Source organism: Ochotona princeps, chromosome 14 (genome assembly GCF_030435755.1).
Source record: "Ochotona princeps isolate mOchPri1 chromosome 14, mOchPri1.hap1, whole genome shotgun sequence".
NCBI classification, from domain to species: Eukaryota; Metazoa; Chordata; class Mammalia; order Lagomorpha; family Ochotonidae; genus Ochotona; species Ochotona princeps.
In genome coordinates, this window is record NC_080845.1 from 31,873,017 (window position 1) to 31,895,949 (window position 22,933).

The following is a 22,933-nucleotide window of genomic DNA, read 5'->3' on the forward strand; positions in this document are numbered from 1 at the left end:
ACACTTTAACTGATCCTATGACTCAAACTGAACATGTTTGTCTCCTCCTCCGCTATCTTAAATATCTCAACATATCTTGTCAAAGTTATTTTGATCCTATTCCTTTTGTTCTCCCTAGATTTTCCCAGCATGCCTAAAGAACAGATCCCCAAATCAGCCAAAAGGCCATAAACCCATATTTCTCCTCCCCCATTCCCCTTTTCTGACCCCATATACAATTCTCACCATCTAAATGCCTTGTTCCTTAAAGAACTTCACATACGTGGGGCCTGGCGGCATGGCCTAGCGGCTAAAGTCCTTGCCTTGAACGCACCAGAATCCCATATGGGCGCTGGTTCTAATCCCGGCAGCTCCACTTCCCATCCAGCTCTCTGCTTGTGGCCTGGGAAGCAGTCGAGGAGGGCCCAAAGCTTTGGGACCCTGCACCCACATGGGAGGCCCGGAAAGAAGTTCCTGGTTCCCAGCTTCGGATCGGCGCAGCACCGGCCGTTGCGCTCACTTGGGGAGTGAATCATCAGATGGAAGATCTTCCTCTCTGTCTCTCCTCCTCTCTGTATATCTGACTTTGTAATAAAAATAAATAAATCTTTAAAAAATAAAAAGAACTTTACATACTCAAAATTCCACAGATGTGCTTGACTCATTCTTTCTATCAACCTGAAACTAAACCTTGTAATCTCCTTTTCCACAGGGTAAAATCCAACTCCTTCTCTGAAGTGTAGTTCTGGGAACTCTTCCTGATGCCCATTCAAGCAATGGTTAAGCCCTCTTCATGATCCTATTTCTGTCCCTTCCCATTAATAGTGTTTCCCAGATTATCCCTTGACAAATTCTACCACTGTAGTTTTCAGTTTCAGTTATAAATGTCTACAGAACAACTGTTTTGTAGGGTCCCAAAGAAGGTGCCCTCTCTTCCAGTGGTCCATTTTATGAGAATGCGATATACTTCCTTACCACCATACCCACAGTATATCCAATAAAACAGAGTGAACTCTAGTATTATTTGATTTAGTGTTCAGCTTATTTGAGCCTGCATTTCCCTTTCTGTAAAAAGTCTGTGAGAACAGCTATCTTCCAAGGTTATTGTGAGGATTCAACTGTTCAAACAAATATTTGGTAAGAACTCGGTGCACTTGAGTAACCTCTTAATAAATACTTAGGTATTACTCTTGGTGCTGTTGATGTGTCAGCAAATGAAGCAAAATCCCTGATCTTGAGCAACTATAACTAGTAGACAAAAAACAACAGTAATGAAAAGGATAATACTTGCTAGCACAAACTGAATATTTGCTATATACCTAGTAATTTATTTGAATGAGCTCATTTGTTTTGCACAACAACTCTTCTGGGTCAATGTTTTTAGGTCCACGTTTTTGTTAAGTTGAAGAGCAGAGACGTTAAGAACCTCATTAAAAGTCACAGCAAATCAAAACAGTGATTCTGCTCCCAGGGTCTGCTCTCCAAAGGAAATACATGACAGGCCCTCTGCTGAAGAACTCAGGTAAAGGAAAACAGCAATGTCCTGGTGACGGTGTTACAAGTTGCTACTGAAACTTAATATAAAGGTGTCAGGGAGTCTCACCGATGAGATACCATCAAACAGAGTCCTGAAGAAAATGATTCAAGAAGTCACTGAGAGTCATAGGGAAAAAATGTATTTCCAGCAGATCACACAGGCACCAGGTCTGAGGTGACAGCATCACATGTGAGAGGAACAGCAAGTCAGCTACAAAATCCCAGCACAAACGGGGCTCAATAAGGCCCTCAGAAGAATTCTGGTTTTCATTCAGAGTGATGTAAAAGCTGACTAGAAGGTTCTGAGCAGATGAGGGGTATGATCTGATTCATGCTTTAGGATGATTGCCCTAGTTGCTGGGAAGAAGAGACTGATGCGGATCAAAGGTAAAAGCGGCCAGATAGGACCAGACTGGTAGTGGTGGAACTTGAGATGATGCTAAGATTCAGGACAATTTTTTTTCAATAGAGGAGGCAGAATTTACTAAAGGGTTGAACTGGGTTGTGAGGAAAAATGGGGAACTCAGGAAGGACTCCAAGGATTTGGGACCAAACAGCTGCAAGAATGGAGCTTTCTGGTAAGGACCACTACAGGAAAAGAAAGATTGGCAGGGACTAGAAGAGAAATATCAGGAGTTTGGTTTTGGATATGTAAAATGTGAGATGCCTATATACAACCACATGAGGGTGTTCATGAAAGGTATCTAGGATAGAAATATAAGTCTGGGATGCTCATGAAATCAGGGGGTTGGCATCTAGCAAGAGACTAAGAGCAAAATGAAAGTCAGATGGAATCTTGGGATGCTGCAAGGCAGGGGTGGGGGTGAGAAGGCACTAATGAAGATGAATGGAGACTAATCAGTAATCCTAGAGGAGAAACAAGACAGAGAGGTGTTCTGGAAGCTCTAATAAAGAAAGTGCTTCAAAATAAAGAACTGAGGTATAATGACAGTTTAAGATCGATGGAATAAGATTGATAGTCTAGAAATAAGCCCTTACACTTAAGGTCAGTTGATTGTTGACAAGGGTATTAAGATCATTTAGTAGGAAGAGTCTCTTCAACAAACTGTTGTAAAATGGTCCCAACTAGAGACCATTATGCTAAGTGAAATAAGCCAAAGGACAAATATCATACAGTCTCTCTGATATAAGGCAACCTTCATGAATACCTATGTATCTGTTGATCATGTACTTAACATGTATATACATATATTCATCTAGAGGAACTGTATAACAGAGGCAACTATACCATGAAGATACATCACAGTATGCATCTCTACTCCTGAATAAAAGACAGATTCCCAATGAAACTGTCAAATGTAACTTGACAAAAGGATGCTGGACTTTCCACCACTGTCTATACCTACAATGTCATGATATACTTAAACAGCAGAATCATGGACTTGTGACTGTTGCTGAAGGACTGTATTAGTGCTATAATATAGGGAAAACAGTTGAGGGTTTGAGGGATGTGGAGGGTAAAAGGGGAAATCCCTGAGCCTAAGGAACTATATCATAAAAAATTTTTAAATTAGGGCCTGTTGTGGTGGTCCAGCGGCTAAAGTCCTTGCCCTGAACATACCGGGATCCCATAAGGACACCAGTTCTAATCCCAGCAACCCCACTTCCCATCCAGCTCCCTGCTTGTGACCTGGGAAAGCAGTTGAGGATGGCCCAGAGCCTTGGAACCCTGCACCTGCATGGGAGACCCAGAAGAAGCTCCTGGCTCCTGGCTTCAGATTGGCTCAGCTCCAGTCGTTGTGGTCACTTGGGGACTGAATCATCGGACGGAAGATCTTCCTCTCTGTCTCTCCTCCTCTCTGTATATCTTACTTTACACTAAAAATAGATAAATCTTTTTTTAAAATGTTTAAATTAGAATTAAAATTAAAAAAAGAAAGCCAAATTGTGTTGTGATTAAACAGTCTCCTGGGAAAAAAAGGATGAGCTTTAGAGCCTACTGTGGGATATATATAAAACTTAACTCAAAATGGATCACAGATCTCAATGTAAGAGCTAACACTAGAACAAAAATGGGAATAAATCTTTGTGACCTACCATTATACAAGGTTCTTATCTATGACATCAAAAGCACAATCAACACAATCAACAGTGTATAAATGCAATTTCATAAAAATTTGAAACTTTTTTTTGCTCTACATCATATTCATTGTAAATAAAATTTCAAAACCAGAAAATAACAAGTTTTGAGAGGATGTAGAGAAACTGGAACATTTATGTACTTAAAAAAAACAGCAATTACTTCCCAGAATATATCCCCAAAAGAAATGAAATCAGGGACTCAAAACAAATATTTGTATATCCATGTTAACAGTATTATTCACAATAGCCAAAAGACAGAAACAACCCAAGGATGCGCTGACAGATGTATGGAACTATAACACGTGATAAATACATACAACAGAATATTGTTCAGCCTTAAAAAAAAAAAGGACATTCTGAAACATGCTACACCATGAATGAACCATGGGACTTTATCCGAAATGCAGTAAGCCAATCGCAAAAAAGGAAAACATGCTTCTACTTACATGAAGTATTTTAGGATAATCAAACTCAGAAATATATAAAGAATGGAGGTTGCCAGGGAGTTGGAGGAAAGGAGAATAGGTTATATTTGATGAAATCCCAGAGTTTCAGCCACAGAACATCAAGCCTTAGACATATACTGTGATGATGGCTACATAGAACTGTACACTTTGAAATTACTAAAATAAACCTTAGTGATACATATGCTTTGCCACAATAATCAAACTGTAAATAAGACTTTTGGGTTTTCAAAGGATACCAATAATAAAGTGAAAAGGTAAATCTCAGAATGGTAGGAAACATTTACAAATAACGCCTGACAAAGGCCTTTTATCCAAATATGTAAACAATTCTTACAACTTAAGGAAACAAATAATACACCTTGAAGGTAGGAAGTGGGGGAGCACCTGGCACAGTGATTAGGTCACTACCTGGCATATTTGCATCCTATATCAGAATGCCTGGGTTCATGTCCAGTTCCACTTCTGATTCCACTTTTCCATTAGTGCATTGCCTTGGAGGAAGCAGGTAATCGCTCAATTACTAGGGTCAATTACTACCATTCAAGTGGAAGACTCAAACTGAGTTCCAGGCTCCTGGTTTTGGCATGGCTCAGCCACAGCTGTTGCATGAATTTGGGAATGAAACAGCAGATGGAAGATCGATCTCTCCCCCACCCCCTCTCTCTCTCTCTCTCAGGACTTATTTTATAATTGAAAGGTAGAATGATGGAGAGCGAGAGAAAGAGATGTTCCATACACTGTTTCACTCCCAAAATAGCCACAAACGGCTGCAGCTAGGCCTGGGCCAGACTGAAGCCAGAACTAGGCCTCCATCTTACCACCCAGGTGAGCCAAGTTGAGTGTTAGGAAACCAAATACTTGGAAAATCTGAATGATCTCTCTTTCTCCCTTGGTCTCTGTTGTTCTCTCTCTCTTTGTCTTTCAAACCAAATGAAAATAATTTTTAAGCACATATATAAAATAAAAATGAGCAAAATATGTGAATAGATATCACTCCAAAGAAGCTCTACAAATGGCCAGTAAGCAAAGGAAAACATACTCGGCATCATTAGTCACTACAGAAATGTAAATCAAGACCACAGTGAGATATCCTTCACATTCACTGGGAAGTCTATAATAAACAGACATGATAATAAATGTTGACAAGGACGTAGAGAGAATAGAACTTCATACACTGTGGATGGGCATATAGTAATACAACCACTTTCGGAAACAATCTGATATTCCTAACAAAGTGAAACACAAACTGACCATATGTCCCAGAAACTCTAGGTAAATGCCCAAGAGAACTGAAAATTTATGTCTACACACAATCTTACACACAAATGTTCATAACAGTATTGTTCATAACGGCCCCAAACTGGAAACAATTCCCAAATGTCCATCAACTGATGAAATGCCTATCTAATATTATTCAGCCACAAAAAGGAAAGAAATATATACATATGCTACAATATCTGTGAATCTTAAAAACATTATGCTATGCTAAGTTATTATTAAAATAAATCTTAATGGTACATACGCTTTGTTGGACACAAGCAGCCACATATTGCAAAAATCTTTTTATATAAAATACTCAAAATAGGCAAATCCATAAAAATACACAGAAGATTTTCCAGCCGTGGACAAAGGAGAGTGACAGTGACTACTAATAGAGTGACATAAGTGTCCTGAAATTAGCTATTAGTGATGGTTGTGTAACTCTGAGTATACTATCACTTGGTTGTATACTTGCTAAGGATTTTATGACATCTGAATACAACAAAGAAAGTGATGATCAACTGTGCAGAGTTTCTGACTTAAGAGGAAGTTTGTCAATGGATAACTAGCCTGGCAATATGATAGTCACCTGATTGCCATAATCAAAAACTATTTTGGTGGCATGGTACCAATGAAAGAATTTAATTTTCTATAATGTACATGAGAGCACTTAAAACAGCATGTGGCATATGCCCAAAAAAGGATGAAAAATAAGAACTCAAACTAACAATAAGCTCTAACTAGTAAGCTTAGGTCCCAAGAGGTCTCAGGCAGAGCACTGAAGAAAGCTGGTTTCTCGAATGCTTTGATGGGGTAGCAGCTGTTGTGACACTGAACCAGCCCACCAGGACACAGTGACTGGTGTAGTGAAGTCTACAAAAGGAGTATGCTGGGGAGAGGCTGACCAGTCTGCTCACCCTCCTCTAACCCTTCTGCTCTGTGCAGGAATGTAGGAGTTAAGCCTGGACCCAGCACTGAAGCACCAAGAGGAAGCGGCCCCAGTCCTGCCCTTGCAGCACCCGGTACTGCCTAGCACTCCTCCAACCAAGGTTTAAGGATTATGTAAGCACATGCTGCTGTGATAGTGGTGGTTTCTATTGCTGGAGTAATAAATTCAGGTCCTGCACACAGTGGCGGGGAGGGGACAGACTGCACTGTTAACACAACAGAGAAGTCTCTTATGGCAGAGAGTAACAGAAGATTCCCAGAAGAGGTGATGTTTGTATGTTGAAGAACGAGATTTTGCTGGGCTCAAATGAATATAGCACCTTAGGTTAGTAGTGAGAAAGTATACACGGATACGCTAAGAATGGAATGACCAAATCAAATATCTAAGGTAAAGTTTCCTTTTAGAGGCACAGAATAGGACAAGGGGAGGAAAACCTGGGAATGTAAATTAGAGACCAACTGGAGTGATCATGAATGGCAAGTGAAGAAATTCAGACATTCTTTTAGTAAATAAGCTATAAGAAGCAGTCTGAAGGTTATTTGAAAGAATAATATGATTTATTTATTTGCTTTTAAAGCCTTAGGACTCAGTATAGCATTCAGATGAGTCAAATTCTAAGTGTATAAAGACATATGGAAATACCTACTTCTTATTCCATTAGTACTTTACCTAACATTCTTCCCCGGGCAGTCTTCTGTAGCCACAGGCCTCATAATCATGTTTCAGTCACCAGCAACTTGGTATGCAACTGTATATACCACACAGCTTAGGCCAGTGGAAGGTTTGTACACGTAGAGTGATCTTACACAAGATCACTCTAGAGTGCTTGCACAACGCTGAAACACTTAATGCATTTCCCAGAACACATCCCCACCAGTGACACACGGCTGTTTGAGATTCCTACGTATCTTGCCTTACATAACCTACATATCCTACAAGCAGGCATCGTGTGCATGTGGTATTCCTTTCCTCCACTTTTTATGCAAATCAAAACATCTTATGCATATCGTTATACCTCTTAGCTTTTTTTCCCCCACATATCAATATATCTTGGGTATCTTTTCATTTCAATACAAAATTGCTTGATTCTCTTTATAGCCACATGGCACTGTATTCCACTGTTTGGATGGACCAGTAACTGACTTAACTTAAATGAGCATTTAGGTTGTTTTCCATCCTTGCTATTAAAAACAACGTTTCAGGGTCCCAAGGCTTTGGGGCTCATCCTCAACTGCTTTCCCAGGCCACTTGGGGAGTGAATCAGCAGATGAAGATCTTCGTCTCTGTCTCTCCTCCTCTCTGTATATCTGACTTTCCAATAAAAATAAATAAATCTTTTTAAGTTTCAAAAATAGCCTCATTCATATGTCACTTCCACATGTGAAAATCTGCAGTAAACATTCCTGGGAGTGGTGCTGAGGGCTCAAGGGGCAAATATATGAGTAATTTTGATAAATTTCTCAATTGGTTTCCTCAGAGGTTATACCAACTTACATTCCTCTGCTACCAGGAATGTATGAATGCCTGCTCCCTGACACCTTTGCCAACACAATATGCTTCATGATTTTAATTTTGCCTTAGGAAGATTAATCAGGTTATATGCATAAGAGGACAACCCCATTTACATTTAAAACTGGATGAATACAACATATGCTCTTTGGATAAATTTAATTTTGTTTGGGAGACATAATTTTAAAGTTACATAGCTTCCTGCTGACTAGAAAAAAAAAGTTTTTTCCACTTGTAGTAAAAAAAAAAAAAAATCCATTATCCAGTTCTTAGGTAAGCATCCTTTTGTTGGAGGAGGAAGGCAGACCTGTGGAGGGTCAGACACCCGCAGAGAGTTAAGAACACAGATAAGCAGCTCCTGGATACTCTAAATCAGAAACAAGTCCAGGAGAAGGAAGATGACACAGGTCAGTGTGGAGCATCTCCACAGCGGCTTATGAAGTAGAGACGCCCCATCAGTTACTAGGGAAATAGAACTTTCGTCTCAAGAAACTCACGGTGTAACATTTTTAAATACAACACAGAATTCTTTCCCAGCCCTTTTTGTGCCTGCAAGCAAACATGCCTCACTCCCACGCCTGCCTCCCACCTTCCACTTTATACCCAAAAGTCCTGCAGCTGCCAACTACTTCTACCTAAATATCCCTTCCCTCTTTCAAAAGGTACTTTCTACAGTTCCCCCCAGGTAGATGGGACACTCTCCTAGGGACAGGATTGTCTCCAGCTCCCAAAGTTAAGCCTCATGCTTGAATAACTTAAGACTGATTCAGGCAGTGCACCTCCCCCATCACCTGGAGTAACTCTGCCACCACACCAGGTCTCATGGTGGCCAGATGGAAGCCATGGGTAGCTAGCCAGGACCCCGTTAAAACAGATGCAGAATACCTGAGGGTACATCTTCAACGGAGAGATGGTTCGCCTTTTGTACTAGCTCATGCAAAAGTTTTTTCTGCCTTAGCCGTTTCTCTCTTAGAACATTTTTGAAATTGCTGATGCACTTGTTGAGGTAAATCGTCTCAGTACACACTTGCTCTAGGCTTGGTCGGCCTTGCTTGGGAGATTCTGGCCTGGAGCAAGTCTCGCTTCCCAAACATGGAGTCAGAGCAAAGCTTTGTGATGAAATTGCAAGAGGGGAGTTATTAGAAGCAAGAGAGAAGCTGCTAGGATCTTTCGGAGTTTGGTCTTCTTGTGTGGAGGTGCCCAGCCCACCGGAGACCACACTGAGCAAGCTCTCACTCCCTTGACTAACTGGGCTCTCCACAGGACACCCCTGGGCACCCCCTGAACTCACTGCCCCAACAAGTCGATCACTGTTTTCTGACTGGGAGCCACTCTCATTGCTTTCCAGGTCCTCAGGACTGAGGGATCCACTGTTCTCCAGCTTCTGAAACACCCCCTGCAGGGCTGAACGAAAGTGGTGAATGGCACGTCCCAATTTGCTTGTGTAAAACTTGATTTCTTCATCCTCCTGCAAGTCACCCATAACACAGGAGGACCTGTCAAAAACATCCGTAAGGGCCTGAGCAGAACATTCCTCCTCTTCATTCAGGTCAATATGTACCATGTCACCAAAAGTTGTGGGTCCCATGACAATTTCCTCCATCAGGTTGCTGCAGCTCAGAGCTGTGAGCTTTCTGGAATTGTCTGCCATAAGGTCCTCCAGCTGTTTTGGGCTCAAAATATCAAGCCCCATGTCACAGCTCAGGAGCTTGTCCCCCACACTGGTTCTTTCTGTCTTCAGCAAACCAGACAGTGACAGGCAGCTGCTGGCCTCATCTTTAGTGTTGCTGTCATCTTTTGTTTTTGCTACTTTACATGTTTCAAGTTCTTGGCTGCACTGTTCGAGAAACTGGGATTTCCCAGAATCTTGTATTTGGTGGCAGGTGGTGACAGAAGCCTCTCTTCCTCCCAGTTCACCACAGTTGCCCCTGAGAATTTCAGATTGTCCCCATGCTCCTTTTATTGCATACCCTGGCTTAGGCACCTCACTCTGCTTTGCTGGATTGTTTTTAAGGAGTAAGGAAGCACCTTGCCGTTCAACCAACCAATGTTCTTGATATTGACTCTGAGCTCTCATTTGAAATGACCCCATTATGGACCCACTGTTGCCTGTTTCCACTTGAAGAGCTGGTTTATCCTGGCTTAAGGAATTCCAACGATCTGGAAACTGTTGTTGCAAAAATGACATAGACTTCTTTTGGGAATTCTTAGGGCTCTGCAAGCAACTTGGTTTTTCTCTGGTAGTAATCCGGACCCCCACATTCTGCAAGAGAATCGACTGCTGCAAGATGAAGTCCCTGTGCTCTAGACGGGCAAGCTTCACAACAGCAGGCCTGGGGCCAGGGGCTATGCCTGCCCTGTAAGCCTCTCGGATGTACCTGTTACACTGCATGCCATTAACACAGAGATGCTTGGCTAGGAAGCTGTCCACCAGTTCCATGGTATTTTCCCCATCTTCCTCAGGCAGTCCATAGAGATACAGGACGGCTTCCTCACTGGGTCTGCCTACGTGTGGTTCCTGAGCCTTTTCCCCCTCACACACATTAGCCAGGGAGCTGTTGCCCATGTGCAAGCCTCCTATTTCACTCAGCACTGAGTCGACACAGGTCGAGACTTCGTCCACTGAGCCCTGGACTTGACTCAGGTGTTGCTGCAGCTCAGCAATCTCAGTCTGGAGACGGCTGATGCCTTGCAGCTCTCGAATGATGTACTCCACTACATCTCCTAGAGGCTCTCGCTGTTGATGGCCATAGCCTTCATTGAGGCCCCTGGACAACAGAGGCTTGGTCTGGTTCCTCTCTAGGAGCTCTTCACAGCTTGTGGCAAGGCTAGCAGGGGAGAGGTCGCGAGAAGCAGGCCCTGAAACAGAGACAGTGGAGCCCAGAGGAAGCTGGTTGCTGGTCTGTTGCCCAAAGCTGCCAGGTTGGGCCAGGTCCCTATCTCGATCTCCACCAATGGCTGAGGCTGCTGACCCACAGCAAGGGGGCAGAGAGTTGTCCTCTAGTAGGGATCCAGCTGGGTCTGAGGACTTGTTCTTGTTGCCACACACAGTCTCTGCCTTAGCCTTGTCTGGGGAAACCCTGGATGAGGGCCCCAAAGTGACCATGATTTCTTCTTCTGACTCCTGCAATAACCGTTTCATTTTCTTCCTCACAGTTAGAGGAATTCTCTGCCTCTTCCTCTTGTTCCTGGTCAGGATGCTCAATGCAATCCGCCTTGAAAGGCAACAGCCTATCCTTCTCTTCTCAGTCTATTTCTAGCAATTATTGTTGACTGATGCCTTGAGTTTAGCCCACAGTGCTGCCTGGAATGGCCTTGTGTGTAGGGTCCAAACCTGGCACATTCCCCTTGGATCCTGGTTTGATCCTTATCCTGTAACTAGTGGAAAAGGAAAACAGTACACTCTGGTCAGAGAGCAGAAGAATCTTAATCCAAATCACCTATCTAGCTGGGATAACAAACCCTGGCCTGCCGTCTAACTGTAGCCATAAAAGAGTAAGCAGTCAGTCCTCTCATCTTGGCTTCCCAGCAGAGGACTAATGATCAAGTCTTTTGTGTTCTGGGAAAGCTACTGGGAGGTAGACAGGGTAAGGACAATGAATGACTCTTAGTTTCAATCTACAAAATTCAGCACTAGGATCTGGCTTGGGAATGAACAAACAGACACTCAACCACCAAAGATGAAACCCAGACACAGGGAAAGACAAGACATGGAATGTTTCTTCCATTTTGTTGCTCTTGTGAAGGCTGAGCTACTCAAAGTAGTGCACCTGTCTGTACTAATAACAATGCTTTCCCTTGGTTTAGTGACAGCAGTCTTTCACTCTGAAGAAATGGTCATGGCAAGTATTTTAAATTTGGAGGAGAAAAGAACTTTGACACCTGATTCCAGAATCAGCGGGTGTAGTATGACACAGACTCTATCCATAATTCAGGTGGCATTTAGATTGTTTGGATCTAGAGAGGCAGGCAGGCTAAGGCATACATATGATGAGCCTGTTAACTGTGGGTGTTGAGCTTGCAGATGCTATGCACAACTTACTCCCTGGGGATTTTGTGCCGCCTAATCAGTACCCACATTCAGCTTTCCTGGCCCATAGCGCATCCTTTAGAGCACCACATTAGGTTATGGCCAAGCACATCAAAAACAGAAGATTGTTCCAATTGGCCTGCAGAGAACAACACATGGTTCATCCAGGTAGCTAAAAAGTGTTCCCAGGTGCTCTGCTATTGTCCAACACAGTGAACACAGGCATACTAGTAGTCTGACTCCCATATCCTAAGCTATTGGTAACTATGCCACAGAGATAGAAATGATGATTCATCATCATTATATACAGTGTTCTTTTTTTTAAATTAAGAATGTGCCAAGTGTAAGGAAAGAGCAGAGTTGCAAGGACAAAAAGGAAAGCAGAGAACCAGCAGTCAACACTGGTTCTACTAAATCAGAACTTCTGTTGGGAGGGGTAAGATGGGCTAATGGAAGACATAATATGCCTTCAAGCTCTTTTACCAGACATGGGTTCCCCATTTTTTATATTTGCTGTAAATTTCAAAGTCTTCTAAACTCTTGCTTCTTTTTATTTTCCCAGTATTCAAGTTGACCCTTAAAGAATGCAAGCTGAATGCTGTCATGGCAATTCATTTTCAGGAAGAGTTCCATCCACAATCCATGAGTCTAAAATACAAAAGCACTGCACTTCCCTTCTAGCAGACATGAAAAAAGACAAGCTACAGGACTTGGGTTAAAGATGAATCTGACTCCTATAGCAAGAAGAACTAGGCCAAGAACCAAGAGTCAAAAACTAAGTGACTCCCCACTGCATATCTGCCCCCTCCTCCTTCCAGCTCATCTTTCTCTACTTACCCTATAAGGAAGTGCAGAGACCAAGTCACTCATTACTGCTTTATCCACCTCAAATTCTCAAAGGACCAAGTCTCAGTCCAGCTCTTGTGTATACTTTATGCTTACAACCTGAATTCCTTGTGCTTAGTTCCCAACTGCCTGGGCAGACCAACTCTCTATTTTAGGATTAACTCTTTCTTATTTCCTCCCACAAGTACGAAATCTCTATTTTCCAAGACACTCCTTTCTTTTCTCCCCAGCTGGGCAGGGAGTATGTGTCTCTGATTCCGTCTAGTGTTAGTCCTAAACAATGTCTCTGGTTCTCCAAGAGCTGGAGCTACCAATTAGCCTTTTAAGTTTGTCTCAAAGGAGAAAGATTGCTACCAAACCAAGACTAAAGCTCTGCATAAGCACTTGAGGCGCCAAGCAAACGCTATGGGAGTGAGAATCAGGAGACTCAAGTGTGGGCTCTGCTTCACTGGTGACTTTGGTTTAAATATTTGACTCTGTGCATTTGTTTCCTCATTTGTAAAGTGGGTGAGACAAGTACAGGGATGTTACAGGGCTAAAATGAGAGACTGGTACTTTGTAAACTATAAAACCCTGCAATATCATAATTAAACAGACACAGTAAATCCTTGAGTCAACAAAGCAAGGAGACCAAGATTTAAGCCACATAACCAATCACCTAAATGATATCAATTGAGTGAACTATGACTTCTACTCCACCTGACAACCATCCCCAGTCCCTTCTAAGGGGTTGCAGCAGTACCTGAACTCCCATCAGGTAGAACAACCTTTTGAGTTGGTCCAACTATCTCGTTCCTTCCTAATTTTTATGTGTGTATGTATGTGTGAATGGACAGAAGCAGAGAAGACAGAGATAAATATCTTCCAAATGCCCACAATCACCAGGTCAAAGCTGGGAGCAAGGAGCTCAATCTGGGTCTCTTATCCGGGTGACAGGAAACAAAGCACATAAACCACCATCTGCTGCCTCCCAGGGTGTACAGTAGCAGGAGGCTGGATCAGTGGATCAAAGGTGAAGCCAGGACTTGAACCCAGATACAGTTTTGTTTTTAAGGTAACAAAAGGGAGGACCAAATAATTTAGTTCCCAACACTTCTCTCAGGCAGCAAATGTCTATAGAAGGCAAGTTTTCTTTTCCTTTAATACTCATGAGATGCAGAATTCATTGTCCGGTCCTCCAAGGCTAACTGCACCTTGGTCCAAATGAGGCAGTGTGTTACGAACAAAGATGAAGCTGCTTCAGTCTGTATTTGTCACTCAGATCAACATTCCAGATACATTAGGCCTAAACTCTGAACAACTTCGCTAATGTCCCCTCTCAGATGACCATGTCCACCACAATGGCTGGCTACCCACCGGGAAGGCAAATAGGTTCAGAGATTTTTTTCCCCCTATGGTTTCCTGAAGACTGAGGCAGAGAAGCCTGTTTCCCTTTGTTACTGGCAAATGGGAAATTTCCAGTGAAAGCTGCCATAGCAACTTCTCCCAGCACCAAAGACACTTGCTTCCATATTAAATAGACAATAGTAACAAAACCCCTATAAACCTTCCTCTGAGTTGGCAGTCACTCCCCTCGGATGAACTCTGAATTTAGGGATCGCCTCCTGGATAAGCAGCTTCTCTAAAGGCAACAAACACCCACAGTCACCCAGGTCTTCAACTTTGAAACAGGGGATAGGATTCAACGCAATGCTTAAAAGACCAAGCAATCACTTTGCTCAGAGTTCAATAGGATATCAGCAACTAGAATGAATGGAAAAGGCTACTTTCTGGGCCAGGAGATTTAACTCACCACCTTCCCCAGCCTCTCTTTCCCTACTACTGTCCATGGGAATGTGATAACAGGTGCTAAACTCTGAGAAGGACAATTTGTTCTCCAAGTCAATTTAAATGAATGATTGGGTGGTGTCACCAAACACTGGGTGTGCCAGGCATTAAACTATATGTGGGGAACTATATGCATAAGACACAGTCCCTCCTCTCCTTTGGAGAGGGATATAGACATATGCAGTTACAATATAAAGTGACCGCAGAGGTTGTAATAAAAAGTCAAGAAGGGAAAAAACTCTCTTTTTAATGGTTTGTGGTTATTTTTCTTTTAGCCAGCTCTCTGACTTGTTAAATACATGTGATTAGGAATGTGTTGAGTTCTTGTAAAAATTGCTTCTGACCCAAATCTTGGCTTAGAGGAAATAGCCAGGGGACCTCTGGCACCAGGCTAGGTATACACATAGCTCAAGCAGCCTCCCAATTAGTATGAAGCAATCCCAGCCGGCAGCAAGCCAAGCACTCCCCCGCCTCCACAGCAGACACATCACTGCTGGCCCACTGACCAGATAGGATGGCTACCATGATGATATGAGGGAACTTTCTGAGCCATAGCAGGAGGGGTACTCTAAAGATGTTAATCTTCAGGAAAGAATCAATGTCTACAGAGTAACTGAAGACTTCAAGACACAGTATCACAAGAAAACGACCAAAACATAAGCTGTGAAAAGTGAAAGTGACCAAAGAATAGGGAATGCCTTGGTCCCAGTGCTTATTAGTGAAGTCCTGTTACTACAGCAACAAGACTTGCCATCCCTCCTCCTTGTACCCTGCAATCCAGCCTCAGGAGTACTTCTGTTTGGCTGTCACAAAGAACTCTAGTTTCTCAATAGCCCAATTACCCAAGATTATAATTCTCTCAACCTAGAATGACACCATTTGGTCATGGATGCCTGGGTGGGAGGCTGTGCTTGAGGGTCCACAGTAGGTATGAGATCTCACACTGGAAGCTGCACCTTACTTGTTTTTAAACAGGGGGCATTACCATGATAAGCATGGGATCTGGTACAGAGTGAGAAATCAGTGCCATGAAGAAAACACAAGTGTATTTCGAGCAGTTTGTGGAAAGCAGCAATACAAGATAACATGCATTTTCCTATTAACTTCTTGAAGTATCTTGGTAAGTGAGTTGATGGCAGACTTCAGTTAAAATCCAGGTTTCCTCATTTCAAGTTCACTTCAGTTTCCATGACAACACTCTGCCTTCAAATTCTACTTTTCCTTCTAGATTAATGGCTTATAATCCCCAATCACTGTAAAACTAAGTTGAAAATCTCTTCCCAGTTTCACTTACTCACAATTTTCTGGGTCCTTATTCAGGATTAAAAAAAATGCCATTACTGATCTCTTTCACATGGTCCATTTAGCAGGTATCTTTCCAGCTTGTAAGACTGGCAGGGAAAGACCCCGCCACAACTCCTCATAGCCCCATGTCATCTGCCATGCTGGGGCTTCTACATGCTCTTTTAGCAGGAAAAGCTGACTGGGCCTTCAATGTTAGTGATGGGCCCAGAGCAACTCAGTCCAGCAGAAACACATATGAGCCACATGGGTGACTAAAGTTTTCTCTAGTAGCCACATTAAAAAAAAATAGTAAACAAAAAACAGGGGAAATTAATTTTAACATATTTTATTTAACTCAATATCTAAAATAGTACCTCAACATGTAATCAATATAAAAAGTATTAATTACCTAGTTGTATTCTTCTTTTCCTAGTAAGTCCCTGAAATCTCACATGTATCTTATATGCACAGCAAATCTCCAATTAGCCTAGCCATACTTGTGGGACTCAATAGCCACATGTGGCAAGTGGCAACCGTAGTGGATAGCACAGGTCTAGAGGTCTGGTCGCAGGTGTGCTGGAGCGCCTTCAAAACCTGTCACTAGATGTTTGCTACAGAGAGCAGGCTGTCATCTCAGGGGCAGCAGAATCCTCTGTTCTTTCACTCATCATTTCACCTTTGATCCTAGCTGGATGCAGCACATTTCTGCTGTATGAGCAATTCAATCCTCCTCCAGACTACAAAGAACAAAATATCAAGGTCCCAGTCTGCAGAGAATGAGACCGTTTCTCACTCTCAACTTGAACATTTCTTGATACCCTTTAGTTCTCTATAGCTTCTCTCTAATACTCTGGGCAAGGCCACAGAATAACCTTGGTTACCGTAGCAGAAAACCTAAACAGGCTTAGAGACTGAGCATAATCTCAGTGAAGCTAGGTAAAACGTGCTATCTTACCCGATCTACTCTGGAGGATTACATTATACTACTAAGGTACCAGATTTGCTTAGACTTCTCAGTTGACAGGACTCTCATTTTATCATCAAAGCAAACCTTGGGAGGCAGGAAGGCAGGCTTTTTATTCACCTTTCACAGGAATGAAAACGGAAGCACAGAGAGGCTCCATTAGACTTCACCTAGGTCATGAGGTAGGACTAGCATTTACCAGTGGGTCTTACATCTACAGAGTTCTTGCTCTGCCCCACAAGACCCATGACAAACTGCACAATGATCTGTACGCATGTGTGCACACTCAAGGCTGAGAAAACTCCAGATCATTTTTCTGATTTAAACAGCATATGCACATGACAGAGATGAACTAATATATTAAACAGAGACAGAAAGAAACGCAGAGAATGGAAACATTTCTGAATTTATGCAGACTACATACGAAAACATGAAGGTTACCTGAGTACACACATAAATGCATGAGATGAAGTAACATTATTTCTGTACATATACAAACATGGAAAGCTTATGAGTATTCACAGAAGACAAATGAATCAGTTGTCTCAATGTATATAACATGAGAGAGGAACAGACAGATGATTTATAAACACATTTGGGCACATGAAGAGGGAAAAACAGATGCTGTATATACACGCGGCAGAGCACCAGGGAAGAATGAATGAATGGTCAGATTATTGACATACAGACACGTGCACGGGAAGCTGTAAGCCAGCTCCTTCCAACCCATGCTGATGACCCCCCCACCCGGCAAGTTGCCTCAAGCAGTTATGTAATTAAAGTAGCTGCTCCACATTCCATCCACGAGCCCTTTGCTTCTGTCCTTGCACATAGTTCAGAGTCAGTCATTCACTCAACGCCACTTACCTTGTTGCTGTCACCAAAACAAGGGTTAAAAAAATGCAAAAACAAACCGAAACACACAAAACTGGGGATTCTCAAGTTTAAGGACGCAACTGCTGTCTTTCTTGAAAAGGAAATCCATTGAGAAGCACTCCGTGGGCTGATAGAGAAGCTACAGGATGAACTTTCTAAGCCCCAGCACCACTGCTGGCTCAACTGACACACAGAGCCCAGGAGCTATTATGCTTGGTGGCACCCAGCTGGCTGGCTCCCGGTGCCAAGTTGAGGATCGGAACAATGCCCAGCAGAGAAATCCCTTCAGCGAACGCTGGGCAGGAGTTTCGCTGGCTGCAAATCTAGGAATCCAATCTGGCCCACACCTCCCTGCTGATGGGGGGTTCCTGACGCCCAGCCTGCTGAAGGTAACAGCCGCCAAACTTCAACTGGAGATGGAATTCTAACTCAATCAATTCCGAGCTTGGAGACTGAGACGGAAAGCAGGGCAGCTCCTGCTCCTGCTGCTGCTGCCGCTCCTCCTCCTCTCCAGCTGCTTCCTGACTGCAACCTCCCATAGGGCACCAGCCCTCCTCACACGTTGTTGGCGCACACACCCCTTTCCCAGCACACACACACACACACACTCACTCACTCTCTCTCTCTCATACACACACACACACACACACACACACAAACACATGAACCTCGCCGGCAAGCTCACTCACACACCCTTGGTGAGCGTCTCTCCCTCCTGCTAAATATAGGTCTTACTCTCTCCCTCTGCCCCCTCCTTCCTTCATTCTCCCCACTCCCTTTTTCTCTGTCTATCCACCTCTCTTGCATCTGGGCTATAGAATATAAAGAGAAATAAGACACAGAACCCCAATCTTTGAGGAGCTCCCAAGCTCAGAGGGAAGTCAACACAGAGCAAGAAAATTGCTGGAGCGCAGTCTACAGGGAGTCTGCTTTTCCTGAGGCAAGCTTTAGGTTGGTTGGTTGGTTGGTCGGTTTTGTAGATTCTACAATCTGCTTTTCGGCATTTGGAGAAGCTAAAGGACAGGGAAAATGTCCAAGTGCAATTTACATCAAATAGTGCCTTGAGCTCAGAGTTCCCATCTAGTCCAGTTCCCCCTGAGCAGCCACTCTAAGAGGGCCAACTGGAAAACAAGAACTTCTTTAAGCTCTGCCAAGGCAATGGCCAGAGAAATATCAGGGAAATTGAGGTGGACCCTCAGACCATAGAGGTCAGAATCAAAGATTGCTTTTGAAACAGAAACTAAGTAACCCAAAGTTTTGTCATGTTGCCCACAAAGGTGTCTAAGTTTCTGGGCCCTGTTATCATGGCCCCAAATTTCCCAGCCCTTCTCTAGCAATGGTAGCCCCAATTCTACTGGAGATTTTGTCAGCTAGGTAGTCACAATTCCTGCTCATTCAACAATTTTAGAAAGGACTCATCAGGGAATTGAATGTCCAACATAAAATCAAAGCATGACCCAGGGCCCCTTGAAGCCCTGTAGCATAAAATGTCAAATCCAAGAAACACAAATAACACTTTCCACTCTGCAAACACTCCCCAATAAATCTCAGAGACCTTCATCAGTATGCAACTCTGATCAGTTAGGAACAATCCTGTGAAAGTGCTCCTCTGCTACTCCCTGGGCTAGACCCAAGAAGACAGGCTCTCTTTCTTCCCCAGGCCTTAGGCCAGCTATAGATGTCCAATTTTGATTCACCAGCCAGGCACAAACCAGGCTCCAAACCTTGCCACTTCTACAGCCCTGCAATGTTTCTCAAAAAAAAACAAAAAAACAACATAACTGAATCCGGTCCCTTGGCCCAGAAATCAGGCAAGGCTAGAACCAGTCACTACAGAGCAGGCAGTCTTGTACGGGTAGATCAAACAGGCTTTTAACTTAGAATGATTTCCCTAGCTCATCCAAAATCCTGAGGAAAAGCAGTTGATTCCACAGCCAACATTTGCTTCCCTACTGTCTTCTTCCCTTAACATTGCTTCCCCCTCAACCAAGGAAGATTATTTCAATTCCGAGAGATGCTAAACAACCCATTCCTTAACAAGCCACCTCATTATGCAGCCAATGCTAACAGCAGAGCAAATACCTCCTCTAACACAGTTGGGAGCTGGCTGGATGACAGAAGAGATAAGGGCTGACAGCACAACTACAACCACATCTAAATACAGAGCGGAAAAAATAACTTGAAAACTGTCGCATTCCTGTGGAAGTCATAGGCAACTTACCGTGGAGTTTCCCACACTCCAACCAAGAGAAACAGGCACAAAGTTTAAAACGAGAAATAGAGGCAAGATTAAATCAGAACTTCCTAAGAGCAGCATTCTACAAGAGCCCTTAGCAGCAATGTCACATTCAGGTTTAAGACAGGGGCCTCCTAAGGAGAAGAACCTCAATCTCCCCCCAGAGTCAGGATTTTATCTGAACAGCCTGATTTTTCCTGCTTTGAGTCAGTGACTCCAGGGCCTGACCAATGCCTCAGATAGCGTTCCTACAGATAATGGACTCTAGTCCTGTCCATCTGCCTCTCCCAAAGACATTCAGCCCATCTTTTAAGGTCAGGCCTTCCAGAAAAATAAAAGTTCAGACATCAGAAGATATGTTTAGGATGTGAGGCACGACAAATGTGTTATCCCTAGTTCTAGTCTCCAGACTTTGTAGGAAAGCTCACATTTTTCTAATCACAAATTACCTTTGAGTCTTTCCGTCTCCCGTATTTTATCCAAAATAGGCAAAGTGGCAAAGCAGTATACAGCAGTCAATGTGAACTCTGGTAAAAAGCAGGGCTACTGCCTCTGCACTGTGGGGCTCACAGAGTGCCTGACCTCACATGATCAAACACAAATCAGACCTCAGGGGACTCAGCTATGAGGAGAGGCAGGTAAATTCCATCATCTAAGCCATGGCCCTTGAGAATCCTGAGCAGCCTAAAAGGATGGGGTACTTCTTAGAGGTAAAGGAACCACAAGCACCCATCTCAGCTGGGAAGCTTCCCCAAGGCAGGCCTGCTGGAGAGCTAATTGGGGATTACAGGAAAAACCAACAACAACAACAAAAACCAGATGGGGTTAAGAAGGTAAAGGCATTCATCCAGAACTGTGAAATGCTCTGAACAGACATTCTCAAGGTCTGGTTTCCAATTTAAGTCCTTGCAGGAATCTTCGCCTAGAGACAGATGAGTCAAGATGGAAATTCGACATGCAACACTGACACTCACGCAGCACTGTGGGAAGGTTCAGAGCTGCAAGGGCTCTAAAGAGGACCCGAATGGTGGGTTAGTCACAGGGACCACCTGGCACACCCAATTCCTTTGCACCGCCCAAGGCAAACAAGTGCTGTCAGAGGGATAATGCAGGAGGGCCTCACCAGTCACTATACCACTTCTGCACCCTCAGATGAACTAGTCTAAGTCTCTCTGAGACCAGATACACACCTGATCTGGGAAGCTAAGGGTATGCCTGCTCCAAACCCAGCCTGCCCAGCTAGCTATCACCATCAGAGACTGGCTAGGTCAGAAGCAGTAGGGACCCACCTGATTTTCAAATGTGCATCATCACACACAGAGAGGACAGAGCACAGGGGGCTGCAAATCTATCTTATGCAGGAGTCAGCTTGATATTCTCTTTCTCTGTGCTTTCCAAGCTACAAGAAATGCCCAAAGTGTGGTCACACAGATGGGATGTGCTTGATGAGGAAAGTGGCTTGCTCTGGTGACTGAGAAAAGCCTCTCCCGTCCCCTGCCCCCTCTGCAGTCATTATGCCCTCCCAAACTGCTCAGCAACTACACACAGCAGAGAGAAGCAGGCCATGGGAGGGGTTCATCCTCCTTCTTCCCTCAGGAGCATGCCACCCTCAGGGAGTGATGAGCCTGCCAGAGATGTGCTGACTTAACCGATGTGCTAAGACAGAGCTGCTACACAGCCTAAATCGGACCCGACAGGCTACAAGGCAGGCTAAGGAGTCACAAACTGCTGACAAGTCCAATCCCACAATCAGGCCAAACACCATCCATGATTAGCTAAAACTCCAATGTAACAAGTTGATAAGTAAACTCCACAGGACTGCCCAGCTAATCGGGTATTCAGCCAAAGGCTGTGACCCCATACCCGTCTAAAGACCAAATGATTAGGGCTTGGCAGCGTGGCCTAGTGGCTAAGGTCCTTGCCTTGATCCCATATGGCCGCTGGTTCTAATCCCGGCAGCTCCACTTCCTCTCTATCTCTCCTCCTCTCAGTATATCTGACTTTGTAATAAAAATTTAAAAAAATAAATCTTTAAAAAAAAAAAAAAAAAAAAAGACCAAATGATTAAAAATGCAGTAAGAGTCATCTACAAGCCTGCCATGCTCTGACATCAACCTGGTGAAGTCACATCTTCCCAGGTTTAGGACTCACGAAGGTCCACAACTGGAATCTGGTCATGTCACAAACCAATCCAGAGGACTCCAGCCCTGTCTCAATCTCTAGACCTAAACAAAGCAGGGGACCACATGTTGAGGATTCTCTAAGGGAAACTGAAAATGGGAAATTTCATAAAAATGGAACTTTTGTACTGAAAGGAGACCACTAAAATACTCAATATTGATCCCCCTCAGTCCTTTGTAATGGTGATGTATGTTAAAGCAAAACTTAAATTTCAGTTTAGGTCCATTTCTCTCTTCCTTCCCTTCCTTCTTCTCCCTTTCCCTTTCACTTCCTCTCTCTCTCTTTTTTTTTTTTTTTTAAGATTTATATGTTTATTTGAAAGGCAGAGTGGCAGAGAAATAGGGAGAAGGAAAAGGAAAAGGAAGAAGAAAGGGAGTAGGGGAGAGGGAGAGAAAAAGAGATTGAGAATCTTCCATCTACTGGTTCACTCCTAAGTGGCTGCAAAAAGCTTGGCTAACACAGACTGAAGCCAGGAGCTTCAGCCAGGTCTCCCATTTGGAGTATAGGGGCCCAAGTCCTTGGGTTATCTTCCACTGCTTTTCCCAGAGAAATTATAAGGGAGTTGGATCAGATGAGAAGTAGCTAGAGCTTGAACTGGCACATCAATATGGGATGCTGTCATTACAGGCAGCAGCTTAGTGCATTGTACCACAATGCCAGATCCAAGGACCTTATTTCTATAAGCTTCTGAAAATATATTCCTAGCGTGGATGTGAATTTCAAGTGGTTTTCTTATTCAATAAAAGGACCCCAATGAAAAGAGGAGAGTGCTTCCTAGATCATTCTCTCTATATTAAAAAATATTAGGTATGAGGCACTATACTGTAAGAAGCTAGTCAACCTATAAACTAGAGAATTCTTAAGGAAGACTTAAACATAGCTGGGG

At 43.4% G+C, this 22,933-nt stretch overlaps 1 protein-coding gene across 9 annotated transcripts in view; it reads right to left on the reverse strand.

Moving 5' to 3' along the window:
• The window catches only part of UNC13B (unc-13 homolog B), a 213,076-nt gene that overhangs the window by 47,961 nt on the left and 142,182 nt on the right, over positions 1–22,933 (reverse strand). For 2 of the 9 annotated variants that reach the window (XM_058672178.1, XM_036496707.2), the window contains exon 1: positions 8,689–11,045. The exons of the other annotated variants lie outside the window; for them this stretch is intronic. In XM_058672178.1, coding sequence (XP_058528161.1) covers positions 8,689–10,945 — 2,257 coding nt within the window. In that variant the 5' untranslated portion in view covers positions 10,946–11,045. Of the gene's footprint in view, positions 1–8,688; positions 11,046–22,933 lie in introns of those variants that run through there. 9 annotated transcript variants of the gene reach the window in all.